The 23,973-nt window shown below is 41.9% G+C and overlaps 1 protein-coding gene across 1 annotated transcript in view; it reads left to right on the forward strand.

The window, feature by feature from the left end:
- The window catches only part of LOC308094883 (uncharacterized protein), a 55,627-nt gene extending 40,295 nt beyond the window's left edge, over window positions 1-15,332 (forward strand). Inside the window, exons 55-65 of the mRNA XM_080441706.1 lie at window positions 3,032-3,154; window positions 3,761-4,037; window positions 5,196-5,702; window positions 6,332-6,406; window positions 6,901-7,052; window positions 7,734-7,868; window positions 8,681-8,738; window positions 12,550-12,606; window positions 12,703-12,810; window positions 12,898-12,960; window positions 13,266-15,332. Coding sequence (XP_080297832.1) covers window positions 3,032-3,154; window positions 3,761-4,037; window positions 5,196-5,702; window positions 6,332-6,406; window positions 6,901-7,052; window positions 7,734-7,868; window positions 8,681-8,738; window positions 12,550-12,606; window positions 12,703-12,810; window positions 12,898-12,960; window positions 13,266-14,212 — 2,502 coding nt within the window. The 3' untranslated portion in view covers window positions 14,213-15,332. The remainder of the gene's footprint in view (window positions 1-3,031; window positions 3,155-3,760; window positions 4,038-5,195; window positions 5,703-6,331; window positions 6,407-6,900; window positions 7,053-7,733; window positions 7,869-8,680; window positions 8,739-12,549; window positions 12,607-12,702; window positions 12,811-12,897; window positions 12,961-13,265) is intronic.
- The last annotated feature ends 8,641 nt before the right edge of the window (window positions 15,333-23,973 follow it).

Consider the following 23,973-nt stretch of genomic DNA (forward strand, 5'->3'; position numbering starts at 1 on the left):
TGGAGTATATTTAATAACATGATATACATGTAAGCCATATTTCACAGGGAGCATACAGACAGAAGAGCGGATTGAGACAGCTGTTGGCTGACCGGGGTGTGGGGGTACTATTAACATTCTCTTTGTTGCTTACCTGGGAGAGAGAGCATGTGTTCCCCATCCCCCTTTCCTGCCTATACAGTTGCAAATTGAACCAGGGACTAAAAGGGGGATCTATTGTTTGTCTGGGCGGGGTCTCACCTTTGGAGGCTGACCCCCAGCCCCTTATTCAATGTGACCACTGCTATATAGACTATGACATGTAAGCTTGTAGTGTGTGTGCGACTCCCGGCCGTTAGGCTGTGGAGATGGTTGGCTGCTGTAATAAACTGGAAGCAAAGACACCTCACTGACTAGTGATGACTCCATTCATTCTACAACCATTCATTCTCATCTCTGGAACAACAAACTTATCTACAATATGGCGTTGTTGGCAACTCAATAGAGCCTTTAAGGCCGTGGAAGAGATACTTCATATGGGTTGTCGGCAGTGAAGAATATACTTCATGCAAAACACAGATTTTGTCGAAACATCACGCAAATCGGTACTGTACACAAAGGGGCGGCAGTGGCTCAGGAGGTAGAGCTGCCTCTTGGGAACCGGAAGGTTTCCAGTTCGATTAGTTGGTGTCGAAGTGTCCTTGAGCAAGACACTGAACCCCTCATTGTTCCCGATGAGCAGGTTGGTGCCTTGCATGGTTTCCTCCGCCATCGGTGTGTGAATGTAATACACATTGTAAAGCGCTTTGGATAAAGGCGCTACATTATATAAATGCACCATTTACCATTTACATTACCTCTATAGTCATGTGATTTTTCATATTCTATCCTGATTGGCTAAGATTGTCTTCTAAAGTTTGCAGGAGTGGCCTGTTTTGAACAAAATGAACGTAGTGTCCGGTTGCCGTAAAACTTTGCATGCACATGCTGTGAGCAGATAATGATGTTTTTAGACAGTACAGTATGGTCATTTAGGTTTAGATAAAGTGCAGTTTACGTATTAGAGAAATGGGACCTGCTTGAGGATTCGCCAGTAACTATGGCAAAAAGAGCACAAAGTTATTGAGCAGTAAAACCCCTAAACAGCCTGTGGAAGGTTGAGGCTTGTTTTGGCTGGACTTGGCCCGACCTAGAGCTGCACATTAATGACAGACAAGATCTATGTTGTTGCTTAACTGTACTGTGTCACTACATTGTATGCTTTGTGCATTGTTATGACCCTAGGGCAGGGGTGATGCAACTTTGATGATGGAGAGGGCAACTATATTTCCACACTCACTCCAGAGGGCCACATTGCACAGAAACCTCTTATCTCCGTATTTTAACTTTTTTCTTAATTACTGCCCTACTTTGTCATTCTATGTCGCAAAAATAGCAGATCTACAAGCTCAAAAAGAATCGCAGTGCGACACGTTTTGAGCTTGTAGATCGGCTATATTTGCAATTTTTTTATTGGAATCCTGAATAATGTTTTGCTATTTTTGAATTGGAATCCTGAAAAGTAACGTTTTTATTTAATTTCAAATGCATTTTGTTATACTTATTTGTTACTTTATTAACTTAAATACAAATACATTGGACATAAAAAAGACAATAGAATTTTAATACTAGTCATTAAGCTACTAAACTGAAGTAATTAAAGCGGGTCATGTTTTGGAATTGTAACAGCTGAAATCAATAATATATCAGTATTCCGATATTAACCTGCGGGCTGCAATAAGTGAAGGTGGGGGCCGCCAGGCAGTAGCCCATGTATGCCATAGGGTCATACGCATAGATATAGAAACCTAGATACCTCATTGGCCTCTGCAGTTCGTTGGAGCGACCTGTTTGGTATGGTGGCCGCCATATTTACGGGGGGCACGGGCACTGGCCAATCACAGCGTGTTGACTACTGGCCAATCACAGCGCGTCTTTTCCAGGACTTGTCAGAATCTAGTTGTCCCGCCCCCACCTGCCTCTAATTGGCCTACTGAACGCCCCCTTCTGTGACGCACACGGAAATTTCCAGCTGCACCCCAGAAGCGGAAGCGCGCCCGCCATACAGTGCAGATGCTTCACAGCCAGAGGAGGCGTCTACCTTTATATGTCTATGGTCATACGTGTATTTGCTGGTACTGTTTTGCCCCATGCCTGTCCTCTCCCATCATTGGTGTGTGTGTGTGAATGAATGGTGGTGGTGAGTGACTGATTGAGCACCAGCTGGTGTGAATGATGACTGACTGGTAACTAACTAGTAGGTTGAACCTCGCAGGTGATTGGCTCCTGTCTTCATTGACTGGACTATAAAGCTTCCTGCCTTCAGTTGATTAGATGTCTTCCTCCAGCACTCTTGTGCTAGAACTACCATGGGTTAAAGTTCTGGATAATGTAATGCCTTGGGAGTGTAGGGGTGGGTGACCTCTTTGTTATTAGTTCTGTTTTACTGTCAGTTTTTATTAGGTAAGATACTTGTGTTTTTGTTTCCTTTATGTTAGGTAAAAGAGGTAGGGAAGTTTGCCGCTCTAAACTCGAGGCTTACCAGGGCTGAAGACTGGTGCGACAGGCCAACATGAAAGTCCATAAACAACAAAAACGCTCACACACTGAAAAAATGAACATAGAGGCTCTTAATTAATAAAATTATTTTACTTAGAAAAGTGCAAAAAGTGACATGGTGAAATAAAGTGATACATGATTTTTACACTGATTTTTATCTCAAATATAAACTAAATGCTTGATTTTGGGAATTTTAAACCTGTGTGGACTGACTGTTTGTTTGGGGACTGGGGAGGAGGGAGTCCATCTTTTATGTGACACCTGGTGACCCCTAGGCATAAAGGGGGAACTCACTGGAGGAAAGTTGCTCATTCAGCCTGAGACTCTGTAATGTCGGTGGTTGGTTTGTGCCCGCTTGCAAGTGTGTTTGAATGAGTAACAAGAGAGAAACACTCGTACATGGTTACTGATTCAAACTAAACAGTGACTCACTCTCTACTTTGTGTTTTTGCAGAAAAAGGCGCGTCCTCGTATGGTCCGTGATTGGCCAAGCAGTGTGGAACCTAATGATCGTCCTAGAGAGCTGAGAGACCTGGCCCAACAGGTGGAGAGAGATGAGGGATGGGGAAGATTGAAGGTCATTTCTTTTAACTTAAATGTTTTACCACTTAGCTGATTGCTTGGCTACTGGAGTGCAGTGACCATTACTGTATTGATATAGTGACCAGGAATGCTTATAGATCACATTACTGGGTATTGGGGCATTTAAGCTATTCCATATTTTGAGGTTAGAATTCAGAGACTTAAAACATGGCAAAATGAGGTAATTGTGGACATAACTAGCGATTTAATTCCTCAATCTATTATCAACTGTTGTTAACCACCACCTAGCATAGCAGTATGTTATTGTGATTATACAACTTGGAGATTCAATGCTTTCCAATAAAGTTCAAATTTGACCGTGTATGAAATGTATAAACAAAATAAAGATTAAACCCCTTTAGACCTGAAGCCTTTAGACCTGAAGTTTTCTGAAAAACTGAAATCTAAAATGACTCGCATTGTAGAGGTTCAGAACTCTCATATTTAAACAGCCATTTCCCAAGATGTACTGTTTGTAAACATGATTCTGAAAAGCTGTAGCAGTATTTGAAATGGAGGGAATACTATAATGATATCATGTTCTAACTTGAAAGGTGTTAAATAAGCAGTGACTAACATAATATTGTTTGCCATTTTAAAGGTGACGGTGATGAGGTCATCCACGAGCCAGTCCCCGAAAGCTACTGCCAAATCCCCTTTGAAAGCACGAGTCACAAGCAAAACGACGGATGTTTCTCTTAAAATGAACGAAGACCTCAAAATGATTCTCATCTCCAAGACTGTGGCGGAATTAACTGAACTGTCCAAGAGCTGCCTAACTGAAGATACATCTAAGAGCTGCCTAACTGAAGATACATCCAAGAGCTGCCTAACTGAAGATACATCCCAAACTGTCTCCATCTCCAAACCTACACAGGGTCAGTATTACTTTTTCAACCATTTTAACCCTGGCGTATCTGTTTTGGGCATGTCAGTATAATATGCAACATTCTTCAAAACATTTACCTCGTTGTAATCTTTTATACAAATACAGGCACTACTTACTTGGTTGAAACACAAACTTGGTTCACACTGTCCACCTTTTTTATGAATAAAAATCAAAACGCTTTTCTGAAGGACAGTATGAACGTGACCTGTGGTCATCTTAACATAGCCTGGTAAACACCCCCTCCCTCCGGAAATCTCATGCATTGCATTGCATTTGGTTTCAGGAAGGAGGGTCTGGGATTGCTCACAGAGTAAAGCTGCCCGAACCGCTGCGCATACGAACCAATCAGCGGCTGCTAGGGGCGGGATCATCCAATCACCTGCCTAGTAGCTTGAAAAAATGAAACTCCGTCTGTCATCGATTCTGCGCCCGAAGTCTCAGATGCAAGTACGCTGTGAAACAAAATGTGTGTCGCAAGCTTCTTCCATTTGACGGAGTGAGGTTAATCTTAACATGGTATGTTGCACAAACAGGTGTCGGCAAACTTTTTGACATGAAGTGCCATGTTTTTATTTTCTTGATAGTCAGTGTGCCGTATCAATATTACATTTTATTATGATGACACCACATCAAAATAAAATATTTCTAACAGATTTTGATTCCCATATTCATAACAACCTGATTTGTTTCTTCTTTTGAAATATTTTCTTTCACATCAGGACATCCTAATGATCATTAGAATAACCCAGCTATCTCCCAGACTCCCTCCCCAGTCAGAGTTCAGAGTTTGAATGAATGTAGAATTATGTGCAGGATTTTAATTTGCACACAGATGTGAGGGGACTTAATTTAATTGACTACATTAAAAACATACATTTTATTTAAATAAATATTATGCCTTACTTTGCCTACAGTACCCCTGTGTTAGATGGGTAGCATCCTTGTAAAAGATTATGAGTTTTACACATGTACTGTATGCTTTTAAACAGAATGAACATTTTCTATCACAAGATGTACTGAAATGTCATTTGAAGTGATGATGCCTTATTCATATCCATCCACTTGTTGTCAGTTCCTCATCTCCATCTGTTTCTGACCATCGTTTATTTGCACTCATCCACCAACCTTTCCTCTATCCATACTGTAGGTAATGGAATAAATCAAGGCTCACAATCCTCACCGATGCACATCTTACCCCCTGACACCCAGCCAGAAAGCCCACAGAGCTGTGATGTTCAGCCAGAGAGTTATGAGGACCCCAGAAGAACCCAGCCATGGGCTCCCCATGACCCTATGACCCAGTCAAGGGCTCCCCATGACCTCATGACCCAGCCATGGGCTCCCCATGACCCTATGGCCCAGCCATGGGCTCCCCACGACCCTATGGCCCAGCCATGGGCTCCTCAGATCCCTGGTACGTGGCAGCAGGCTCCCCGGGATTGTGACACACAACCCTGGGCTCCTCAGTACTCCTCCTCAGCACCCTGGTACCAGTCGGCACCTCAAGACCCCGGTGGTATTCAACCACAGAACCCAGAAGAACCGAGGGACAGAAGAGGCATCAAACTAGAGGAAACACAGAAGCCACTGGCGTGTTCAGACAGACAGACGTTCTTGGACCCAGAGCCACCGGTGTGTCAAAGCAACTCGGCAGGTATGTGTGTGTGTGGATTGAATCACTGCATTTATTTATGTTTATTTTATGGATTACTTTCTGTGTAGGTTTGTGTCTATCGCAGTGTTGATTTTGACACCACATTTTGATTTAGTTTTAGTCATATTTTAGTCATCTGAAATGTTTTAGTTTTTGTCTAGTTTTAGTCGACAAAATATCATGAGATTATAGTTGACTAAATCTACAGTTGATTTAGTCGACTAAAATGTATTTTGGCGGTGCCTTGATGGCGTCGTAATGGCAGATTTTACACTTGGTTGCATGCTGAAAATAGCCGATCTACAAGCTCACAACGCGTCGCAGCACGACGCGTTGTGAGCTTGTAGATTGGCTATTTTCAGAGTGCAACACCCGAGCGCAACCAAACGTAAAATTACTTTTAGTTATACTGGATCTCTTCTCCACTCGTCCCTCGTTAACATTTTAGTGTAGTTTTTATTTGTTGACGAAATGTCAATATATTTACCGTAGTCTTAGTTTTAGTCGTCGTAGCTTAGTTTTTGTCAGTGAAAAAAGGTAGTCGAAGAACAATTTTCGTCATAGTTTTAGTCGACGAAATCAACACTGGTCTATCGGTTGACTTGTCTGTCTGTCACTCACACACACAGGGGAAATGATTGCCAGCCGTGTGTCCCTCTTCCTCAATGTGAAGCTGTCAGAAGCTGAGAGAAAGCGAGTCGTAGGTGAGTGTTTGTTTGACCTTTGTGCACAAATGAAAACTGCTTTGCGGTGTCGAGATTTGGCTGCAGTGGTGTCTGCAAGGATTGAAGTATTTTAGAATCGAGTATCAAGTACGTTTTACATCATCAGTCTTAAGTAAGTCCCAAGTCAATGAGCCAAAGTCGAGGCCCAACACCTGACTATTGGGCTTCAAATGAGTTTTTTTACTCCAAGTCACACGCCCACAAGTCAATTCAAGCCTTCATTCAAGTCATCATAAATCATCATGTCCATGTTGAGCCTCAACTGAAAGTGGACGTCGTTAATAGAATGAGAAATGTACTTGGTCAATTGTTGATGATCTTTGCGTGTAAACATTATTATGCCAACATGAAACCTTACCAGTGGATTAACGGCTTTCAGTGGACTTGGGGAAAGAGTCTTTAGTCACCTGAATGGAGTTCTCACCTCAACCTGTGTGTGTGTGTGTGTGTGTGTGTGTGTGTGTTTTTTTCAGGTCTGGGCTCAGTGCTGGAGTGTCAGTGTGGAGACATATCTAAGAATGAGCGACTGGCCCCATTTTATTTGTGTTGTAGCTGTCTAAAGACTTTCCAGCTGCAAAACATTATTGGACACATCATCAGCCTCGATCATCAGCTCAAGTACATGGTCAGTGTCCTCTCCGGTACTTCTCACATACAGTATGACCATTTTTACTACAGTAAGCTGACCTTATATTAGAAGGCCTATGCACCTGCTTGGTATAATATTTGGTTTTAACCCATTAACTCATTCAGTGCCAAACTTCTTAAAATCTTAAAAGCATTCGCGGCCTTGACTCCTTATTTTAGCATGCCAAACACGCACACATGGGCATAAAAGGGACACAGGCAGAAAAACAAAGACATACCTATATATGGGCATGAAAGGGACACAGACAGACAGACGGGTACGACAGGTATTGAATAACCGGGTGGGACATGCATTTATGAAATGTATGAAAACCTTTAATATGCAAAATAATTGTATTCAATATGGGGGGTCCCTGCTTTGTCTCTCTCTCATCTAAGGGGGTCCTTGGCCTGACAAAATGTTCAAAACCCCTGTTTTAAACCTTTTATAATGCTTTGCAACTTTGTCTCTGATTCAAGACTCTTGTCTTGGTCATGTCTAATTCAAGTCATGCTAACTCACCAAGTGGTTGGTTACATTTATTTACATAACATTGTCTTTAAAAAAATCTTCATTAAATTAACCAATAAGCATATTGGAATATATTTGTATTATTCAAATAATGCAGTGGCAGTGTTGAGCTACAGTCTGAAATGTCTGCCGTTATGTTTGTGTTAGTGGGAGAAGTACCCCAAGATGATGGCTGGAATCTGGAATCTGGAGGACTTGAGTGAGAAAGACAAGATGGATGACTTTGAGGTTATGGTCAACAGAATTGCTGAGCAGGAACAGCTTTACCAAATGGATGCTGAGGTAACTTAGTTTGATACTGTTTGTTACTTTTCCATGAAGTTAATCTCTGCTGTGGGTTCACCGTTGTGCTACAGGTGGTGGTGAAACTGTAATGGAACTATACGGATACAGGATAGGTGGGCACTAGGGACATCTAGGCATCTCGATGTAAAATTGCCTATTTTGACCAAAATGTTAAAATAAATTTATATTTGAAAAAATGGTCTTAAGTAATGTAAAGTATACATGATGTGAACATGCACGGTACATCATTATCAGACTTAATTTTAATCTTCAACTTCGTGTTTATGCCCCAAAATGACTGGATATACTGGTTTTGTAGCAATTTGTAGCAATTGTTGAAATATAATTGTAGAAATACTTTAAAACATTTTCCAAATATAAAAAATGTCAACATTTTGGACAAAATAGACAATTTTACACCGAGGTGCCCAGATGTCCCTGGTGCCCACCTACAGGTTCAAAGGGCAAAAATACCAACTCAAATTTGGAACGTCGCTGAAATCAGAAGAAATGAGGCAGAGGTTTTACCTCCGTATTTTCTGCTGAAATGGCTATTTACTAATTCAAGTGGAGGTCTTGTTATTAAGCTACACATTATGCAGGGCAGGGGCTACTTGTGGTTGTGAATAAATTGTTGTCCATACACTGACCTGTCAGGACAACTCCGGGCATCTTAATAACATTGTGTAGATTAGAGAGAACAAAATATGTGACTTTTCTCCTTATGAGTGACAGCCTGATACATTTTTAAACTTGTATTGTCTGTCTCAACTATAATGTTTATGTTTTACCTATTTTCTCTTGTCAAGGTTATACTGCTTGACAAGGACTCGTATCATCGTGTTCGTGTGGCTTCATTCAATGAAGGTACAGTAGTTCTTAAACTTTGTTTCCCCCCTAAAGTCCCTAAAAATGAAATTTTAATTACTTCCTGTCAAAAAAAATTATGCGTGATTACATCAGCAAGACCTTATGAATAATCATGAATCATGATATCATTCACCTGTGATTCCCATATCGTCAGTGTCCAGCCGGGACCAGCTAACTCCTTTTTCAGTTTTTTTTTTTTTTTTCATAAATCAACGCTTTTGAACCCCCTCTACATCTGTGTAATTTTTTTTTTAATAATAACATATGAAAAGTATTAAAAAGCGCCTCTGACGAAAACTCCTAACTCCATTGGACCCTCAAACTGTCCGTCAAAAACAAACAACTCCCCCCTCCTCTCAGGCTCTCGAGAAGCTCTGCTCTGTATGAGGCAGACAGGGAGAAGATTTTTCAATGCTTTTGGGAGAACATAAACTGGGAAGAGAAGAGAATGTATGTGCAAGGTTTGATAGATGTCACCCCAGTAAAGAGGAGAAGGGTGTCTTCACAAAGGTCATCTGCTCGTGTTTTCTTTTTAAATGTTAATGGACAGAGAATGAGTGTGTGCAGGAGTTTGTTTCAAACATCTCCAAGAGCTCAAGGAGATCATGCCAAAAGACTTTCACAGCTTTTATGACAATCTAAAGCACTAAGAAACACCCACCACACACACGCAACACACAACACACTACAGTGATAATAAAATGTTGATAGGTATATGATAGGTAAATTCAACTGTGGTTGTTATTGTTAGTGCAGTAGGCTACAGATTTGATAGGCTAAAGATTCTATTTTTCATGAATGTATTTTGTATTTATATGCCATTTTTTTATTGTTGGTGTGCCATGATCGCTTTTGTTAAATACATGATTGAGTATTGAGGCAGAATTGTTTGTTGCACTCAACTGTAGAAGAACAACAGTGGTAACAGTTAGATCCATGGTTGTTTACAATGCATGTTAAAATAAAAGTTGTTTAAGTACAGAATTCAGCTTGATCTATAGTATATGAGGATGGCGCTCACCATAAATAGCTGATCTCCAAGCTCACAATGCGTTGTGATGTGTTGTGAGCTTTGAGATCCATTGCCAGCTGTTCTTATCAATGATGGCCAAAACCTCCTAACTCCACTTGCACTGGATTTGGGTAAAGTGGTGATAATATAATGACACATGCAAGTATCTGATAATATATAAAGTCACAATACCAAGTTTGATGAGGCAGTATTGCTTTGTTTTAAAAATATAAGGTTTTCTTCATTTTCTGAAAAATTGATATTTTGTTTTTCATTTCCTGAACAATTACCATTTTGGATTTAGCTGGTTCCGGCCGAACAGCAGAGATATACCAGTGGTTCCCAAAACATCCTAAAATAATAAAAAATAAATTTGCCCAGGACCCAAACTAGTGAAAAAAGCAGATCTACAAGCTCACAACGCATCGCTTCATGCCGCGTTGCAAGCTTTATTAAATACTTTAGAAACATTTTGGAATTGTTTTTAATTGATAAAGTGGCGATTTTTCTTTTTTTGTTTAAACTTTTTTAAATCTTTTGAAATGTATATATATTTTTCTTAAAAGTTCGAAACAAAAAAGGGGATATTTACTCGCAATCCATAAAGATTGGTCCAGACTCCCCCTCAGCAGGGAGCAGGACAGGGTGTGATTCCTGTTAATGCGCTTAAAGTGCTTCTCCTCTGTTCTGTGTCCCGTTTTTCCATTGCGTCGGTTGTGTCGGTTGTGCAAAAAAAATCACACGTGCGCGCGTGATTTTTTTTGCGGTTTTGCGCGGATTTGGGATTTTTTTTTATACTTTATTCCGGTTTTAGGGTTAGGGTTGTTAGGGTTATTTAATTCTTTTTTTGGGGAGTTTTTTGATACTTTAATTCGGTTTTAGGGTTAGGGTTGTTAGGGTTATTTAATTATTTTGGGGGAGCCAGCCCCCCAAACTCTTGAAATGCATAGAAATCTATGAAATCTAAATAAAAAAATCTATGAAATTTATATTAATTATATTGAATTATTATATATTAATTATATTATTAATGTATTTATTAACTGTTAATCCATTATGAAGAATTCCGTTTTCCAGATGAGCATAACAACATAAGAGTTATTCTTTAAATGGGCACACTATTTAATTATATTGATTAATATATATAAGGGTTATTCTTTAAATGGGCACACTATTTAATTATATTGATTAATATATATAAGAGTTATTCTTTAAAGGAGCTACACCATGAATTTAATTTTTTATTTTTTTATTTAATATCATATGGTGTATGTCCCTCAAACCTTTTTCAAAAGGTTTGAGCCTAAATCATCACTCAGATATACTCATCCCAAGTCAATTGTCTCTGGCTTATACAGCACTTTCAGCTGCAATACCAAAACGTCCTCTTGGGCTGGGGGGGGCTACTGAGCAATTCTGTTCAGTTAATACATTTAGTTAATAAAAAAAAATATTAAAAAAAAAAAAAAGGAAAAATTCTGCATAAAAAGAAGCATCTAAGAAAAATACAAAATCGAAAAAAAAAACACTTTGAACATTTTTGAACAATTCCACCAAGTGTTTGAGGTGCCTGTTTCACCCACTTCCGGGGGGCGGAGCCAAAATATAGTATTTGTTCGTAGACCCCCACTTAGGGGGGGTAGAAAAAGTTTTGGAGCGATTCGGGCACTTTTCATTTAACATTGGGTTTGCCATCAAAAATGTTTGTGACATCATAAACATTGCCATTCTGAGATCGCCTGTTCAGACACGCCCATTCTGGAAATCCATGAAATGAGAAGGAATGACTGAATTTAAAGAAAACATTTTTTTTTGGGTACAAGAGACACTGGGGACTCCAAAAAATACAAAAAAACAAGAAAAAAGTGATTTTCATGGTGTAGACCCTTTAAATGGGCACACTATTTAATTATATTGATTAATATATATTAAATGAATGTTTATTTATTAGACTTGAAAAACTCAACATTAATAAACAATCAACCATATTAGTCTACTGAAATAGCCTAGACTATGCCCATCAGCAGCCAATATGTAGGCTGCCAGGGCAGGTAAATAGAAATACTGACATCTTGCTAAAAAACACAACCAGATAAATAAGATGTAATATCCCATACCGAATCGATCTCAGGAGATGTTTTAGTAATGAAGAACTGTGACACTTGATGTCAACCAGTCCACCGTGCGCGCTGAACCATGTCACAGTGAGGCAGCGCAGCCTAGGGCAGAACGTATCCTAGCAACGTGAAAGCGCTAACTCTCATTGGTCGTGTTATGAGTAATGAGCCAATGAGCTGCTGAGCGCACTCCCAGACAATGGCTTCATAGCCAGCGTTGCCAAGTCTACTTATTTCCCGCAACTTCCCTGGAACAAAATTTGGCTTGTTTTTGGCTTGTTTTTGTAGGTCGGCTGGCTCATTTCTCTCACTATACCTGGCAACAACACTGACTGACACCCGGACTGAGCTCTCACTCACACAGAGAAGAGACAGGACGGGCGGCTGCCCCGTCTCGTTTGTGTGTGTGAGTGTGAGTGAGAAATACTCTCTCTCATATAAAAATCGCGCCGTCATTCCACGACCCCAAAATACCGAACATAGTGCGTCCCGTAACAGTTCAATACGGAACACGTCTTTTAGTTTCCAAATAAGGAACGATTCCGTATTTTACGGGACGGTTGGCAACCCTAGGTGGACCATATTGTACCATATCGGTGTCAGTAAAAATGACAATGTCCATCCACAGCTCTGTGAATGTGTGGTGTTGTAACTGTAGTGGTCTGATTGTTGTCTGTAGGCATCCACATACTGGAGTCATGCAGGCCACCAGAGGCAGACAAGAGCACAGATAACGGTATACTGAACCAACCATCACACACACACAGATATGTCCCAGCTAGAGACCACTGTTGACGTTCATAATCTTTAACCATCCTTGTTCCCAATTCAGAAGAGACGGACAACATAGTGAAGACTGAGCCGGTCACAGAGCACATGTCAGACAGACCACACCCAGAGCGTGTGGCAACCATGAACACTCACAACTCCACCATAACAGGTGTGTGAGGTCAACATTACTCCCCCGACACATACTGTAGAATGTTGAATATAAAACCATGTCTAATTGTCTCTCTGTTGTTTCCAGTCACCATTAAACAGGAGGTGAAACAGGAAGACCACACCCACAGCTGTTTCTCTGGACATACTGGTAGATACTGACGCCTACTGGAACACAACTTGTTTTGTTTTCCTGATAACCCTGATGTCTTACTATCATAGAAAAGCAGAGGTTACTTTAAATGGAATTGACTCCCCGACTCCCAGAGGGGTTTTTATTAAGTGGCAGAAATGTGTTACAGACAATTTAAATATCCTCTGCAGTCGTATCTGTATGGAAGTAATGTTTGACGTGCTTGTGTCTCCTGGTGTGTGACAGTCTGGTACTGTATGTATCTGAACATATCTATGTTGTATCTGAACGTGTCTGTTCCCCCCCCCCCCCCCCCCCCCCAGAAATGAGAAAGGCAGTGAAACATGGTTTGGATGACGTGTCCTCAAATGAAGATGGAGAGACGGGCAACAAACGGAGAAGAATTTCAAAGTCTCCCGATGGGAGAAAATTGGAGCTGGTCTTGAACTCACTTAAAATATTAGCGTCCTCCAACTTCAACCTTGAATCTCCTCCATTAAGTCCAGTCTCGGCTGCATCTTCTGAGCCTTGGTTCACTGAGCCCAGGACGCAAACGTCCCCGAAGCCTGTCGACAACATCGTCACGAGCTACGCCGACCGGCAGTTCACGTCGGAAAGCCAGGCCGCCGACGTCATCGATTATGACCAGCCTCCGGAAAGCTACTACAGAGCAGCCCACCCTGCTGCAGCGGGGGAAGACCTTCCTGTTGCCTCCAGCCCACAGCTGGACTGTAATCAGAACTTCAGTGTGGGTGAACCCAGCGCCGTTAATACAAACCCTGCTCTAGCATCACAGGCCTGTATCTATAACACCACGGCCTCTCCTTTTAATATCGGTTCCATCACCGCGGTCAGCCCAAACCCCGCTAGCCAGCAGTTTCCTGGTTCTGATTACAGCATCAACCAGCCCACCGTAGCCATGTTAAACCCCAGTGTCTCCCTGCCAGCAGCAGGCTACTATGGGACGCCCGTTTATCCTTACAGTCAACTCACCCACAACCCGTATTTCACACATGGGTATCCATCCGGAACTGGTACCCAGAACCCTTACTTCACACATGGGCATCCGTACGGAACTGGACCTGCAGGTATTCACCGAGCTCCAGAGCAGCACCCTGTGTTCTCACAGTATGTAAACTACAGTGTTGGCTCTACTGGAGGATTGAACCCAGTCCAGACCCCTCCTCAGCAAGGGACAGGACAGTATGTGATTCCTGGAGGCGCCTACACCACCAATCCACCTGCAGAAGCCTGGCCTGACATGCCATGAGAACAGCAGCCGCAGTAATGTTCTGGGTAACATTGTCCCTTCTAGAAATCCTCTGGTGCTTTGTGGCATTTACCAGCCACAGTTTAATCATCCAGGGGTTGACACTAACGGTTGCCCGACTGCCCGTGGCAAGTAAAGAAAACGTTTGGGCAAGTGTCGTTTGCTTTCAGGTTGCCCGATGGGCAAGTGAGTTTGAGTGGGGGAAGCAACTGTCTTTAGTTCGCTATAAAAATAAAATGTCATACAGTATATTAGCTATTGAGATATTTGGCATAAATATTGAGGTATCTCCATATCTCACAGCCCCAGAATTTTCAAGTAAAGTAAAAAAAAATAAATAAGTGTTTAAATTAACCCTAATTATGTTACATATTACAACGAAATTACAACGTCCCACGTTGTAATTTGCTTCTAGAGGAGCTGAAAGAGAGGAGAGGAGGCTCTGCAAGGTGCTTGAGACGAGGGTAGATCAAGTGGATCTACCCTTTTTGTCAGAATTAGTGATGTAAGAATTTAAACCTATTTATAGTTATTGGCTACTAGTACAGCCCAACATCTCCTCTGGCTATGGGATGTAAACTACGCTGTCCGGGAGATGGGAACCAAAAGTCGCCGCTTAGCCTCGCAGAAATCAAAGGAATGATTTTGAGCCGACAAAACATGAATCTGCTTTATGTTCTAATAAGTGGATTGATGAATGGGCAATGCTTTACTCTAGACAGTTTATGGAGAGGAATGTCATTGTCAGCAGTCTGAGACGATAGATTGATGAAAGAGAGCTCTGAACAGTTGAAGCAGTTTATTAATTTGGCATTTTCTATTAGTTGCAAGTTTCACATCCTATACAATAAATTCATGTCTTTATTTTTATGAATAAAACAAAGGCTACACACTCACCCTCTGTATTCCTCTGTGTTTCATAAATTGTCTACTACATCATGGATCTTTAACAGGGGGTCCGGGACCCCTAGGGGGTCCTTTTCTTACATTAACCACTTGAACCTAGCATCTGTATTCTGGGGGGAACGTTTAGCAGAAAATAGAAGATCTACAAGCTGACAAAGTGTTGACACGTCAGCTTGTAGATCTGCTATTTTCGGCAAAGAGGTGTAGAGAGACAAAGGAGTGGACCAAGTACAGAGCCAAAGGTCACGTGTTCCTATGTATTGAGGGTTTAAAAGATTTGTGTAACACTTTCAAAAGTATTCAGAATTTGTAAAAGATTTTCACAACCATTTAAAAAATAATAATTCTAACTTCACATTTTGTTTGTATCGTAGTTTGTTACTTGGAGCAGAAGGAGAGGGGAAGGTGCAGGCAGCATACAATAGTAGTACTCTGAAGCATATTTTGAAGACTAACATCCAGAAACGACACTTACAAACGTAAGTGTGTGGAGGTGCCGTAGGCAAGCTAACGTGGATGCTGTATCTATGCGACCACCAGTTGGGTAGTAACAGTAACGTGTTATAATACATTTTTTACATGATTAATGTGCCTTGATATTCTGCCTCTAATCCAGTGGTTCTCAAACTTTCCAGCCCTCCCCTCAATCATATTTGAGCTGGGGACCCCCCACCCTGTAGGTTTAGGAGTTGAGTAGTTTGACTTGGCTGGCGGTGAACAAGTCACCACATTCTCACACCAATGGTGGCAAGCTAGCGCCTACCGACTCATTGGGGCCAATGTAGGGTTCAGTGTCTTGCCCAAGGACACGTCGACACTAACTCTACCCCTGAGCCACTGCCGCCCCTATAGATGATAATGTGAAAATCTACATCTACAAGCGATCTACAAGGCATTGTGAGTTTGTAGATCGGCTGTTTTCAAAATGTTTGCCTCTGTCTTAATATTTGACATTTGATATTTGGCCAATATCTGACAATTTGTATAGTATAGTTTGTTGATTGCTTTTGATGCAGTAATGGTCTCATTTATTTTAATTTTAGACGTATTAAAAAGTATTTAAAGGTCCTTAAATTGTGCAGATACCCTATACACACTTATACTGTAACTGTTGGTTTGTGTACTGTTGAGAAAACGATATTGAAAATCATCTGGGGACCCCCCAAAATCATTTGGAGACCACCCTGGGGGTCCTGACCCACAGTTTGAGAACCACTGCTCTATTCCACCTCTACTCCAAAAGCAACATAGCCTATTTATAGTTATTTTTAAAGAGAAATGTCCCGCAATATGAATTTTGATAAGTTTTATTTTTATGATAACTGTTATATAATCGCAATGTTACACAGGAGGGTGTGCTTTACCGTGATGCTTGATGAACTCTGCTCCGCCTCCTTCCTGACCTCACCACTGGTGTGTTGCCAATAATCAAGGTAAAGCAAACCCTCTCAATTGCTTAATCCATTAAGTCCGGGAACGCATCTGTGTCATTTTAGATTTCTTCGGCTATTTTTATTGTGAAACTTTAAAAAAATCTTTGAATATATATATTTTTTAAAGCGGGGGGATTCCTTGAAAAACAATCTTTTCAGATGGGGATCCGTGGACAAATACATGTCCTTTTGGGGGTCCTTGACATGAAAAAGTGTGAGAACCACTGATATTACAGCATATGTTTTTTTTTTTTTTTACTTCACCAGAAGCAAAGATTTGAGTTACAAATGTTCACTTTGAAAATATATATATTCAAAGATTTGCACAAATGTTCACTATTTAAAAAAAAATAGCAGATATCTCATAGCTCATAGCGTGGCCAGAGAAATGTAAAAATGACACGGATGCTTTCCCCGGTCTTAATGGGTTGATTCATTCTCTGGGTGAAACTGACAGGGTGGCGTACAGTAGTCTGGTATGCTGTTCTGGGCCTGTAGTGTCCTGGTTACACCTACAAAACCTGTACCTGTACCAATGGACCCTTACGGTTCCATTGGTACACTCTCTGTGTAGCGTGAACAGTATTTAATATTTATGTAATTTTTATTGAACAAGTTTTGGTTGAGGGAGTGAGAGTCACAAAGGTGTTCTTTTACGTCTGTTAATTCTCTCTCACTCACTCACTCACTCACTCACTCACTCACACTCAGTCACAGTCTCTCTCTCTCTCTCTCACTCTCACACACACACACACACACACACCACACACACACACACACACACACACACACACACACACACACAGGTTGCCTGTATTGCTTAATACATGTGTAAGTGCATGAATGGGCGCTACGAACGTGTGCTGCTGACTATATATGGTCACCTAGCCAACGATCACAGAGGGAGAGAGAGAGAGAGAGAGAGAGAGAGAGAGAGAGAGGAGGGGGGGGGGGGAGATAGAGAGATGGGGGAGATGAGACTAGAGGTTACTTTACTTATGTTTTTGTGTTTATTTGTGGAGCATACCTGGCTAGGGGTTGAGCAGCTGACTGTGTGTGGGATGGCAGCTTCATTCATTTGTAGCCTATTGTAATCTATCCTCACCAAACAAGTTAAGTTGTCTCTCTGTAGCCTTGTAGGCTCTAGTCTATACGTATATACTCTGGCATTTTTTCTGACATGTTTGTCAATGTGTGTCTGCCACCCACCATTTGGGAATGGCTGCTCTAGCAGACTTAAAAATGCACAGGGATTTGTATTGTATATTATTGTTTGTCTTTAAATGTCTCGATGAGTTGAATACAGAGGATCTTAATGGAAACAAGCCCTGAGGGCTGGGTTATCCTTTTAGCATTCATTTGTATAAATCTGTACCATCGTGCCTTGTTTTTGCAAACTTTTAAACTATTCAATCAATCAATCAATCAGTTGCCCAGTGTGTGTATTACGGACTGTAAAATATGTGCACGCTCTCCCTCGCCCTTTCTCTTGCTTGCCACCCCTCCCTCTCTCTTGCTCTAATGCCCAGGGGCTGTTATGAAGAGGCTTTTTTTCTGTCATGACATTAGCCCAACCCAAAGCACAGTAGACAATACGATATGATATGATTCTATTGAATGCACAAAGAAATGAATGTTTTTTATTAGATATAGCCTACTCCAGTCCAGTCTAGCCTACAGAATCCTTGGGGAGCTGTGTGTCAGAACAGTGGGAACCAGCAGTCTCCCACAAGAGATATTGTAAACATTCTGACTTCATGTACATTGTACATGATCAGAATGTTTGTAACCTCCCGTCACCAGGCTTTCACCAGGCAGTATAGGCTACCTGTGGAAAATGTATGATTTCCCTATAGGACATGTGATGAATGTCAGGAGACAGTTGGACCAATAAAGGCATGTGTTTTGTTATATGGTATTTTGCACTATCCAGGCCTGTACCGGGACAAAAAGTTGGCCCTGGCATGTAATGCCTTGATCGACCCACTTCTCAAAAGTGGTCACCTAACGTTACTTTCATCACATTACATTTCAGCATAAATTCATTCATTAACTGAGTTAACAGACTCCTCTCTATTGCATTATTGTTCACACAGCTTCTCTCACACTGAGTGTTTTATGACTCTGCAAGGTTATGTGAGTTCATAGTCACACCCTGCCAACCACTGTACATTCCTCTTTATATTCTAATAAGTGGATTGATGAATGGGCAATGCTTTACTCTAGACAGTTTATGGAGAGGAATATAATTGTCAGCGGTCTGAGACAATAGATTGATGAAAGAGAGCAGCAGTGATCAAAGCAGTTGAAGCAGTTTATTAATTTGGCATTTTCTTTTATTATTAGTTGCAAGTTTCACATCCTATACAGTAGATATTAATACGGGTTTGTTGAGAAACAAAGGCTGCACTCACCCTCTGTATTTATGTTTTTCATAAATTGTCTACTACATCATGGGTCTACAACAGGGGGTCCGGGACCCCTAGGGGGTCCTTTTTTTACATTAACCACTTGAACCCTAGCATCTGTATTCTGGGGGGAACGTTAGCAGAAAAAAGCAGATCTACAAACTGACAACACATCGGCGCGTTGTCAGCTTGTAGATCTGATACTTTCTGCAAAGAGGTTTGGTGTAGAGAGAAAATGGAGCCAAAGGTCACGTTTTCCTATGTATTGAGGGTTTTAAAAGATTTGTTTAAAACTTTCAAAAGTGTTCAGAATGTGTAAAAGATTTTCACAACAAACAATAAGTTAAAAAAAAAAAAAATTAAACTTCATATTGTGTATTTTGTTTGCATTGTTGTTTGTTACTCAGAGCAGAAGGAAAGGGCAAGGTGCAGGCAGCATAGAGTAGTAGCTCACTTTGTTGGGACCAATGTCTACATGATCCAAAGGTTGTGGGTTCAAACTAATGTTCCTGCTTCACTCTGAAGCATATATTTGACTATCCAACAAACAGATAAGAGAGAGAGGGGGGGGGGGGGGGGGGTAGAGAAAGACTAGAGGTTTAATATCTGATTTGGTTACTTATGTTATTTTGTTTATTTGTGGATCACACCTGGCTTAACGGTTGAGCAGCTGAATGGGTGGCAGTTTTTCATAGAGGAAGAAATTCCACTTGAGATTTTTCTAATCAGCCTCATGGTGGCGCTATAACAGCCCGATTCGTGTTTTTACCTATAACTGCACCAATCTGTGTAAAATTTTGTATGTGCACTCCCTAGAGGTCAAAGAAAAACCTTTGCCCTGCATTTTTCACATCTGCCTTTATAGCGCCACCAGGAGGCCGACTTATGTAAAACATATTTCTTTACATTACTCCTTCCGATTTTATCCAAATTTCACGCAAATCGGTACACATGATGTCTATAGTCATGTGATCAAGATGGATCTGTTTAATTTTTCATATTCCATCCCGATTGGCTAAGATTCACATCTAAAGTTTGCATGTTTAGAACAAAATGCCGCAAATCATGAATGCAGCGGCCGATTGCGGTCAAACTTTGCGCGCACATTCACACTATGTTGAGGAACACATGCTACCTTTTAACATTGGTCTGTTATAGCGCCACCAGCAGGTCTAATTTAGCAAAACATTTTTTTTCGAACAAAATGCCTCAAATCATGAAAGCAGTGTCCGATTGCCGTGCAAGACCTAAGAACAAATGGCACCCTTTTGACATTGGCCTATTGTAGCGCCACCAGGAGGCCACAATAACCTACCTGACCTGGCGGAGACCTGTGCTCCGAGGAGCACTTTTTCTAGTTTACTATGTGCAGCTCAGTCACAGTGCTTATAATGTATCAGGGAATGTTATAAAGGCTTGGGGGGCGCGGCCCACTTCCCTTCTCTCTACAGTCTACACACAGTGCAGAGTGGAGACGCTGTGTTGGGCACAGTGTGTGTTGGGCACAGTGTTAATTTTGTTGACATATAGACTGAAAGACTAAGATTTAGATATTTAGTCGACTAAGACTGATCAATTTCAGAAGACTAGAATAGGACTAAAACTAAATGATGTGTTATTCAAAAGACTAAGACTAAATAATAATTTGCTGTCAAAATTAACATTGGTTGGGCTGGGCAATAATACTGGCTCTATATTGCCAAGCAGTTGCATAAGATGAGAGACAGGCCTGATGACACACGTGGAACTAAAGGCATATTTCATAAGAATCATTCACATTGTGATGCACGCATGAAATGTGCCACAAATACTCGGGTACGGTCACTCTTATGGAAAAAGGTGCTGGCCACTCAAATATCCAAGATGGCGACCATTTTTTCAAGATAGCCGTCACCGTAGCGGAGCAGATAGTAATATTATCTTTCAGGTTGTGATACAGGGATGAAATTTGGCACAAATACTCTGTAAGGGCCACTCTTACAGTATGTGCAGAGGAGGGACGAGGGCTACATTGGGAGACGGATGGTGAAGATGGAGCTGCCAGGCAAGAGGAGAAGAGGAAAGCCAAAGAGGAGGTTTCAGTGAGAGAGGACATGCAGGTGGCTGGAGTGACTGAGGAAGATGGTGAGAACATGCAGAAGCCGATGAAACAGATGATCCACCGGAATTATAGCTGAATCCGTTCCGTTTTATTTTTTATAATTTTTTACTTTTCAAATGTTTCATAATGTGTTTATTTTGCTGTCTTAATGCTTTTATGTAAAGCACTTTGAACTTCCTTGTTGTTAAAATGTGCTGTTTTAACCTTTTTTGTGTGTGTGTGTGTGTGTGTGTGTGTGTGTGTGTGTGTGTGTGTGTGTGGATTAGAAAGAAAAAAAACGGCTCCTTCCTAATTTTGTCTCTTTACTTCTCTCGTATCTCCTCAATCATAGAGACGTCTACCTGCGCAGGTGAGTTTATACTGATCAATATCATGTATGAAGCATAAAATATTTACTGATTAATAACATTCTACTGTACTATTATTAATCTTTCTATCCTTCCTAGTGCAGTAACCTACTGTCCTACTATCCTATAAGGCACCATTAGTTTAATGCAATTTCACAATGTGGTGACTCTCCTGAACCAAAGGTGCAGATCGGCACAAACATCAAGAATGTGCATTTAAATTGTTTAAAAATCTTTTAAACTGCAATAGAGACTTAATTGTGTCTCTCTAATAGACTGTATATTTAGTCGATGTTATGCCGCCTAAGGCATATAGTTAAAAAATATACAGTTTTAAAATCGCTCTAAGTCAAGCGGATGGCAGAGTTCACACCGACTGAAAAGCATATATATAATGGTGAACGATATAGTTATAGTTATCGTTATAGTTATAGTGCTGCTCAGTGTGAATGTCACTTTTGACCAGGAAACATACCTCTCTCCTCTCCTGACTGTACCACAATGGCCTTCCAGGTTGGCTATGATATAATATCACATATGTACTGGGAGCGCCATGAAGGACGGCCGCATCCGTACGCGCTCCGTAACATCGCAACGTTTTTCCATCTTTTTAGTATTTTTTAGCCTTCTCTTTTTTCCCTACACCGTCGCGTGTCTAAGGAGTTATGACAGACAAGCACTTATGGACATCAGCACAGCGATTACACACAGAATTCCGGACTTTTTTGCCGAAAACCTTCCACTCGGCTGGGTGGGGGGAGGGGTTCCCTTTGTTCCGGCTGGAACAAAAAGTTACCCGAGGCGGCGAAAAAGACCTGGACGACGAGGGACAAGAGCAGGTCTACTCGTAAGAACAACAAAACGTGGATATAAACCTGCACTGCCTTCAATCCTGCTAGCGAACGTTAGATCTCTGTGTGAATCAAGAACTGTGACCACTATGGACGACTTACTAGCGCGCGTTAAATACAACGCAGAGACGAGGAGCACTTGTATTGTTGTGCTAACAGAGACGTGGCTAACGGAGTTAGCATCTGATTCTTCCATCACTCCTCCTGGCTTCACCGCGTATAGGAAGGACAGAGACCCTGTACTGAGCGGTAAGCAACGTGGGGGGGGAGTTTGTGCCTTGATCAACAACAACTGGTGCAAAGATGTTAAAATCCTAGATAGTCACTGCTCACCAGACCTTGAACTTTTAATCATAGCCTGCCGTCCTTTCTACCTACCACGCGACTTCAGCATTGTGATTGTAGCCGTTGTTTACATTCATCCTGGAGCTAATAAGGACACAGCTATGAGGGAATTACACCAGGCGATCAGTGCACAAGAAAATCGCCACCCGGACTGCGCAGTCATCTGCCTAGGCGACTTCAACCGGACAGACTTAAAAAAGGTCTTTCCCAAATTCCACCAGCATGTCGCCTGCAGTACCCGTGGTGACAATATTCTTGACCACTGCTACACGCCCTTCAAGGATGGATACAAAGCCCTCCGACGCCCACCGCTAGGAAGCTCTGACCACGACGCCATCCAGCTGCTACCTGCCTACAAACAGAGGCTAAAAAGGGAGCCGGTCGTTGAGAAGGAAATCCGAATCTGGTCTGAGGACACAGACGCTATGCTACAATCCTGCTTCTACCAGACTGACTGGGGGATGTTTAAGAACGCCGCTGGGAATAACATCAACGAACTCTCAGACTCAGTCACTGGCTTTATCAGCAAGTGCATAGATGACATAGTCCCAAAAAAGACAGTTCGGATCTATCCCAATCAGAAACCATGGATGGACAGCGGAGTACGTGCACATCTGCATGAACGGGATGCTGGTTTCAAATCTGGCGACGTGGAAACGCGCAACACGACGCGCGCGGCCCTAAACAGCGCCATCAGGAAGGCGAAAAAGGCCTACACAAAAAAGATGCAAGACAAACTCAGCAATGGCGACATCAGGAGCACATGGCAGGCGGTACACACCTTGACAGACTGCAAAACAAGAACCAGAAGCGAGGTGAACCCGCCTGCCTGCCTCCCCAACGAACTGAACACTTTCTACGGCCGGTTTGAGATCAGCTCCAACCGCGGCAGCCAAGCGGGGCCATCAGCAGCACCAGCAGAGGTGAACCCTCTAACCATCTCGGAGAGAGAAGTGCGTACAGCCTTCACACGGGTCAACATCCACAAGGCAGCCGGACCTGATGGGATTCCAGGCCGGGTCCTTAAGACATGTGCAGACCAGCTGGCGGGTGTCTTCGCTGACATCTTTAACCTCTCCCTCTCCCTGGCTGTGGTCCCTGCAGGGTTCAAAATGTCAACCATTGTGCCCATTCCCAAAAAGGCCAAAGTGACATGCCTGAACGACTGGAGACCTGTTGCTCTCACCCCGATCGTCAGCAAGTGTTTCGAGAAACTGGTGAGGGAATACATCAGCTCCACGCTACCTGCCTCGCTGGATCCGTGGCAGTATGCATACCGCAAAAACAGATCCACTGACGACGCTATTGCCATGGCTCTCCACACCGTCCTCTCGCACATGGACAACAAGCTGCTGAAGGACAAATATGTA

This window comes from Gymnoscopelus braueri (genome assembly GCF_963280865.1).
Source record: "Gymnoscopelus braueri genome assembly, chromosome: 11".
Classification (NCBI taxonomy): domain Eukaryota; kingdom Metazoa; phylum Chordata; class Actinopteri; order Myctophiformes; family Myctophidae; genus Gymnoscopelus; species Gymnoscopelus braueri.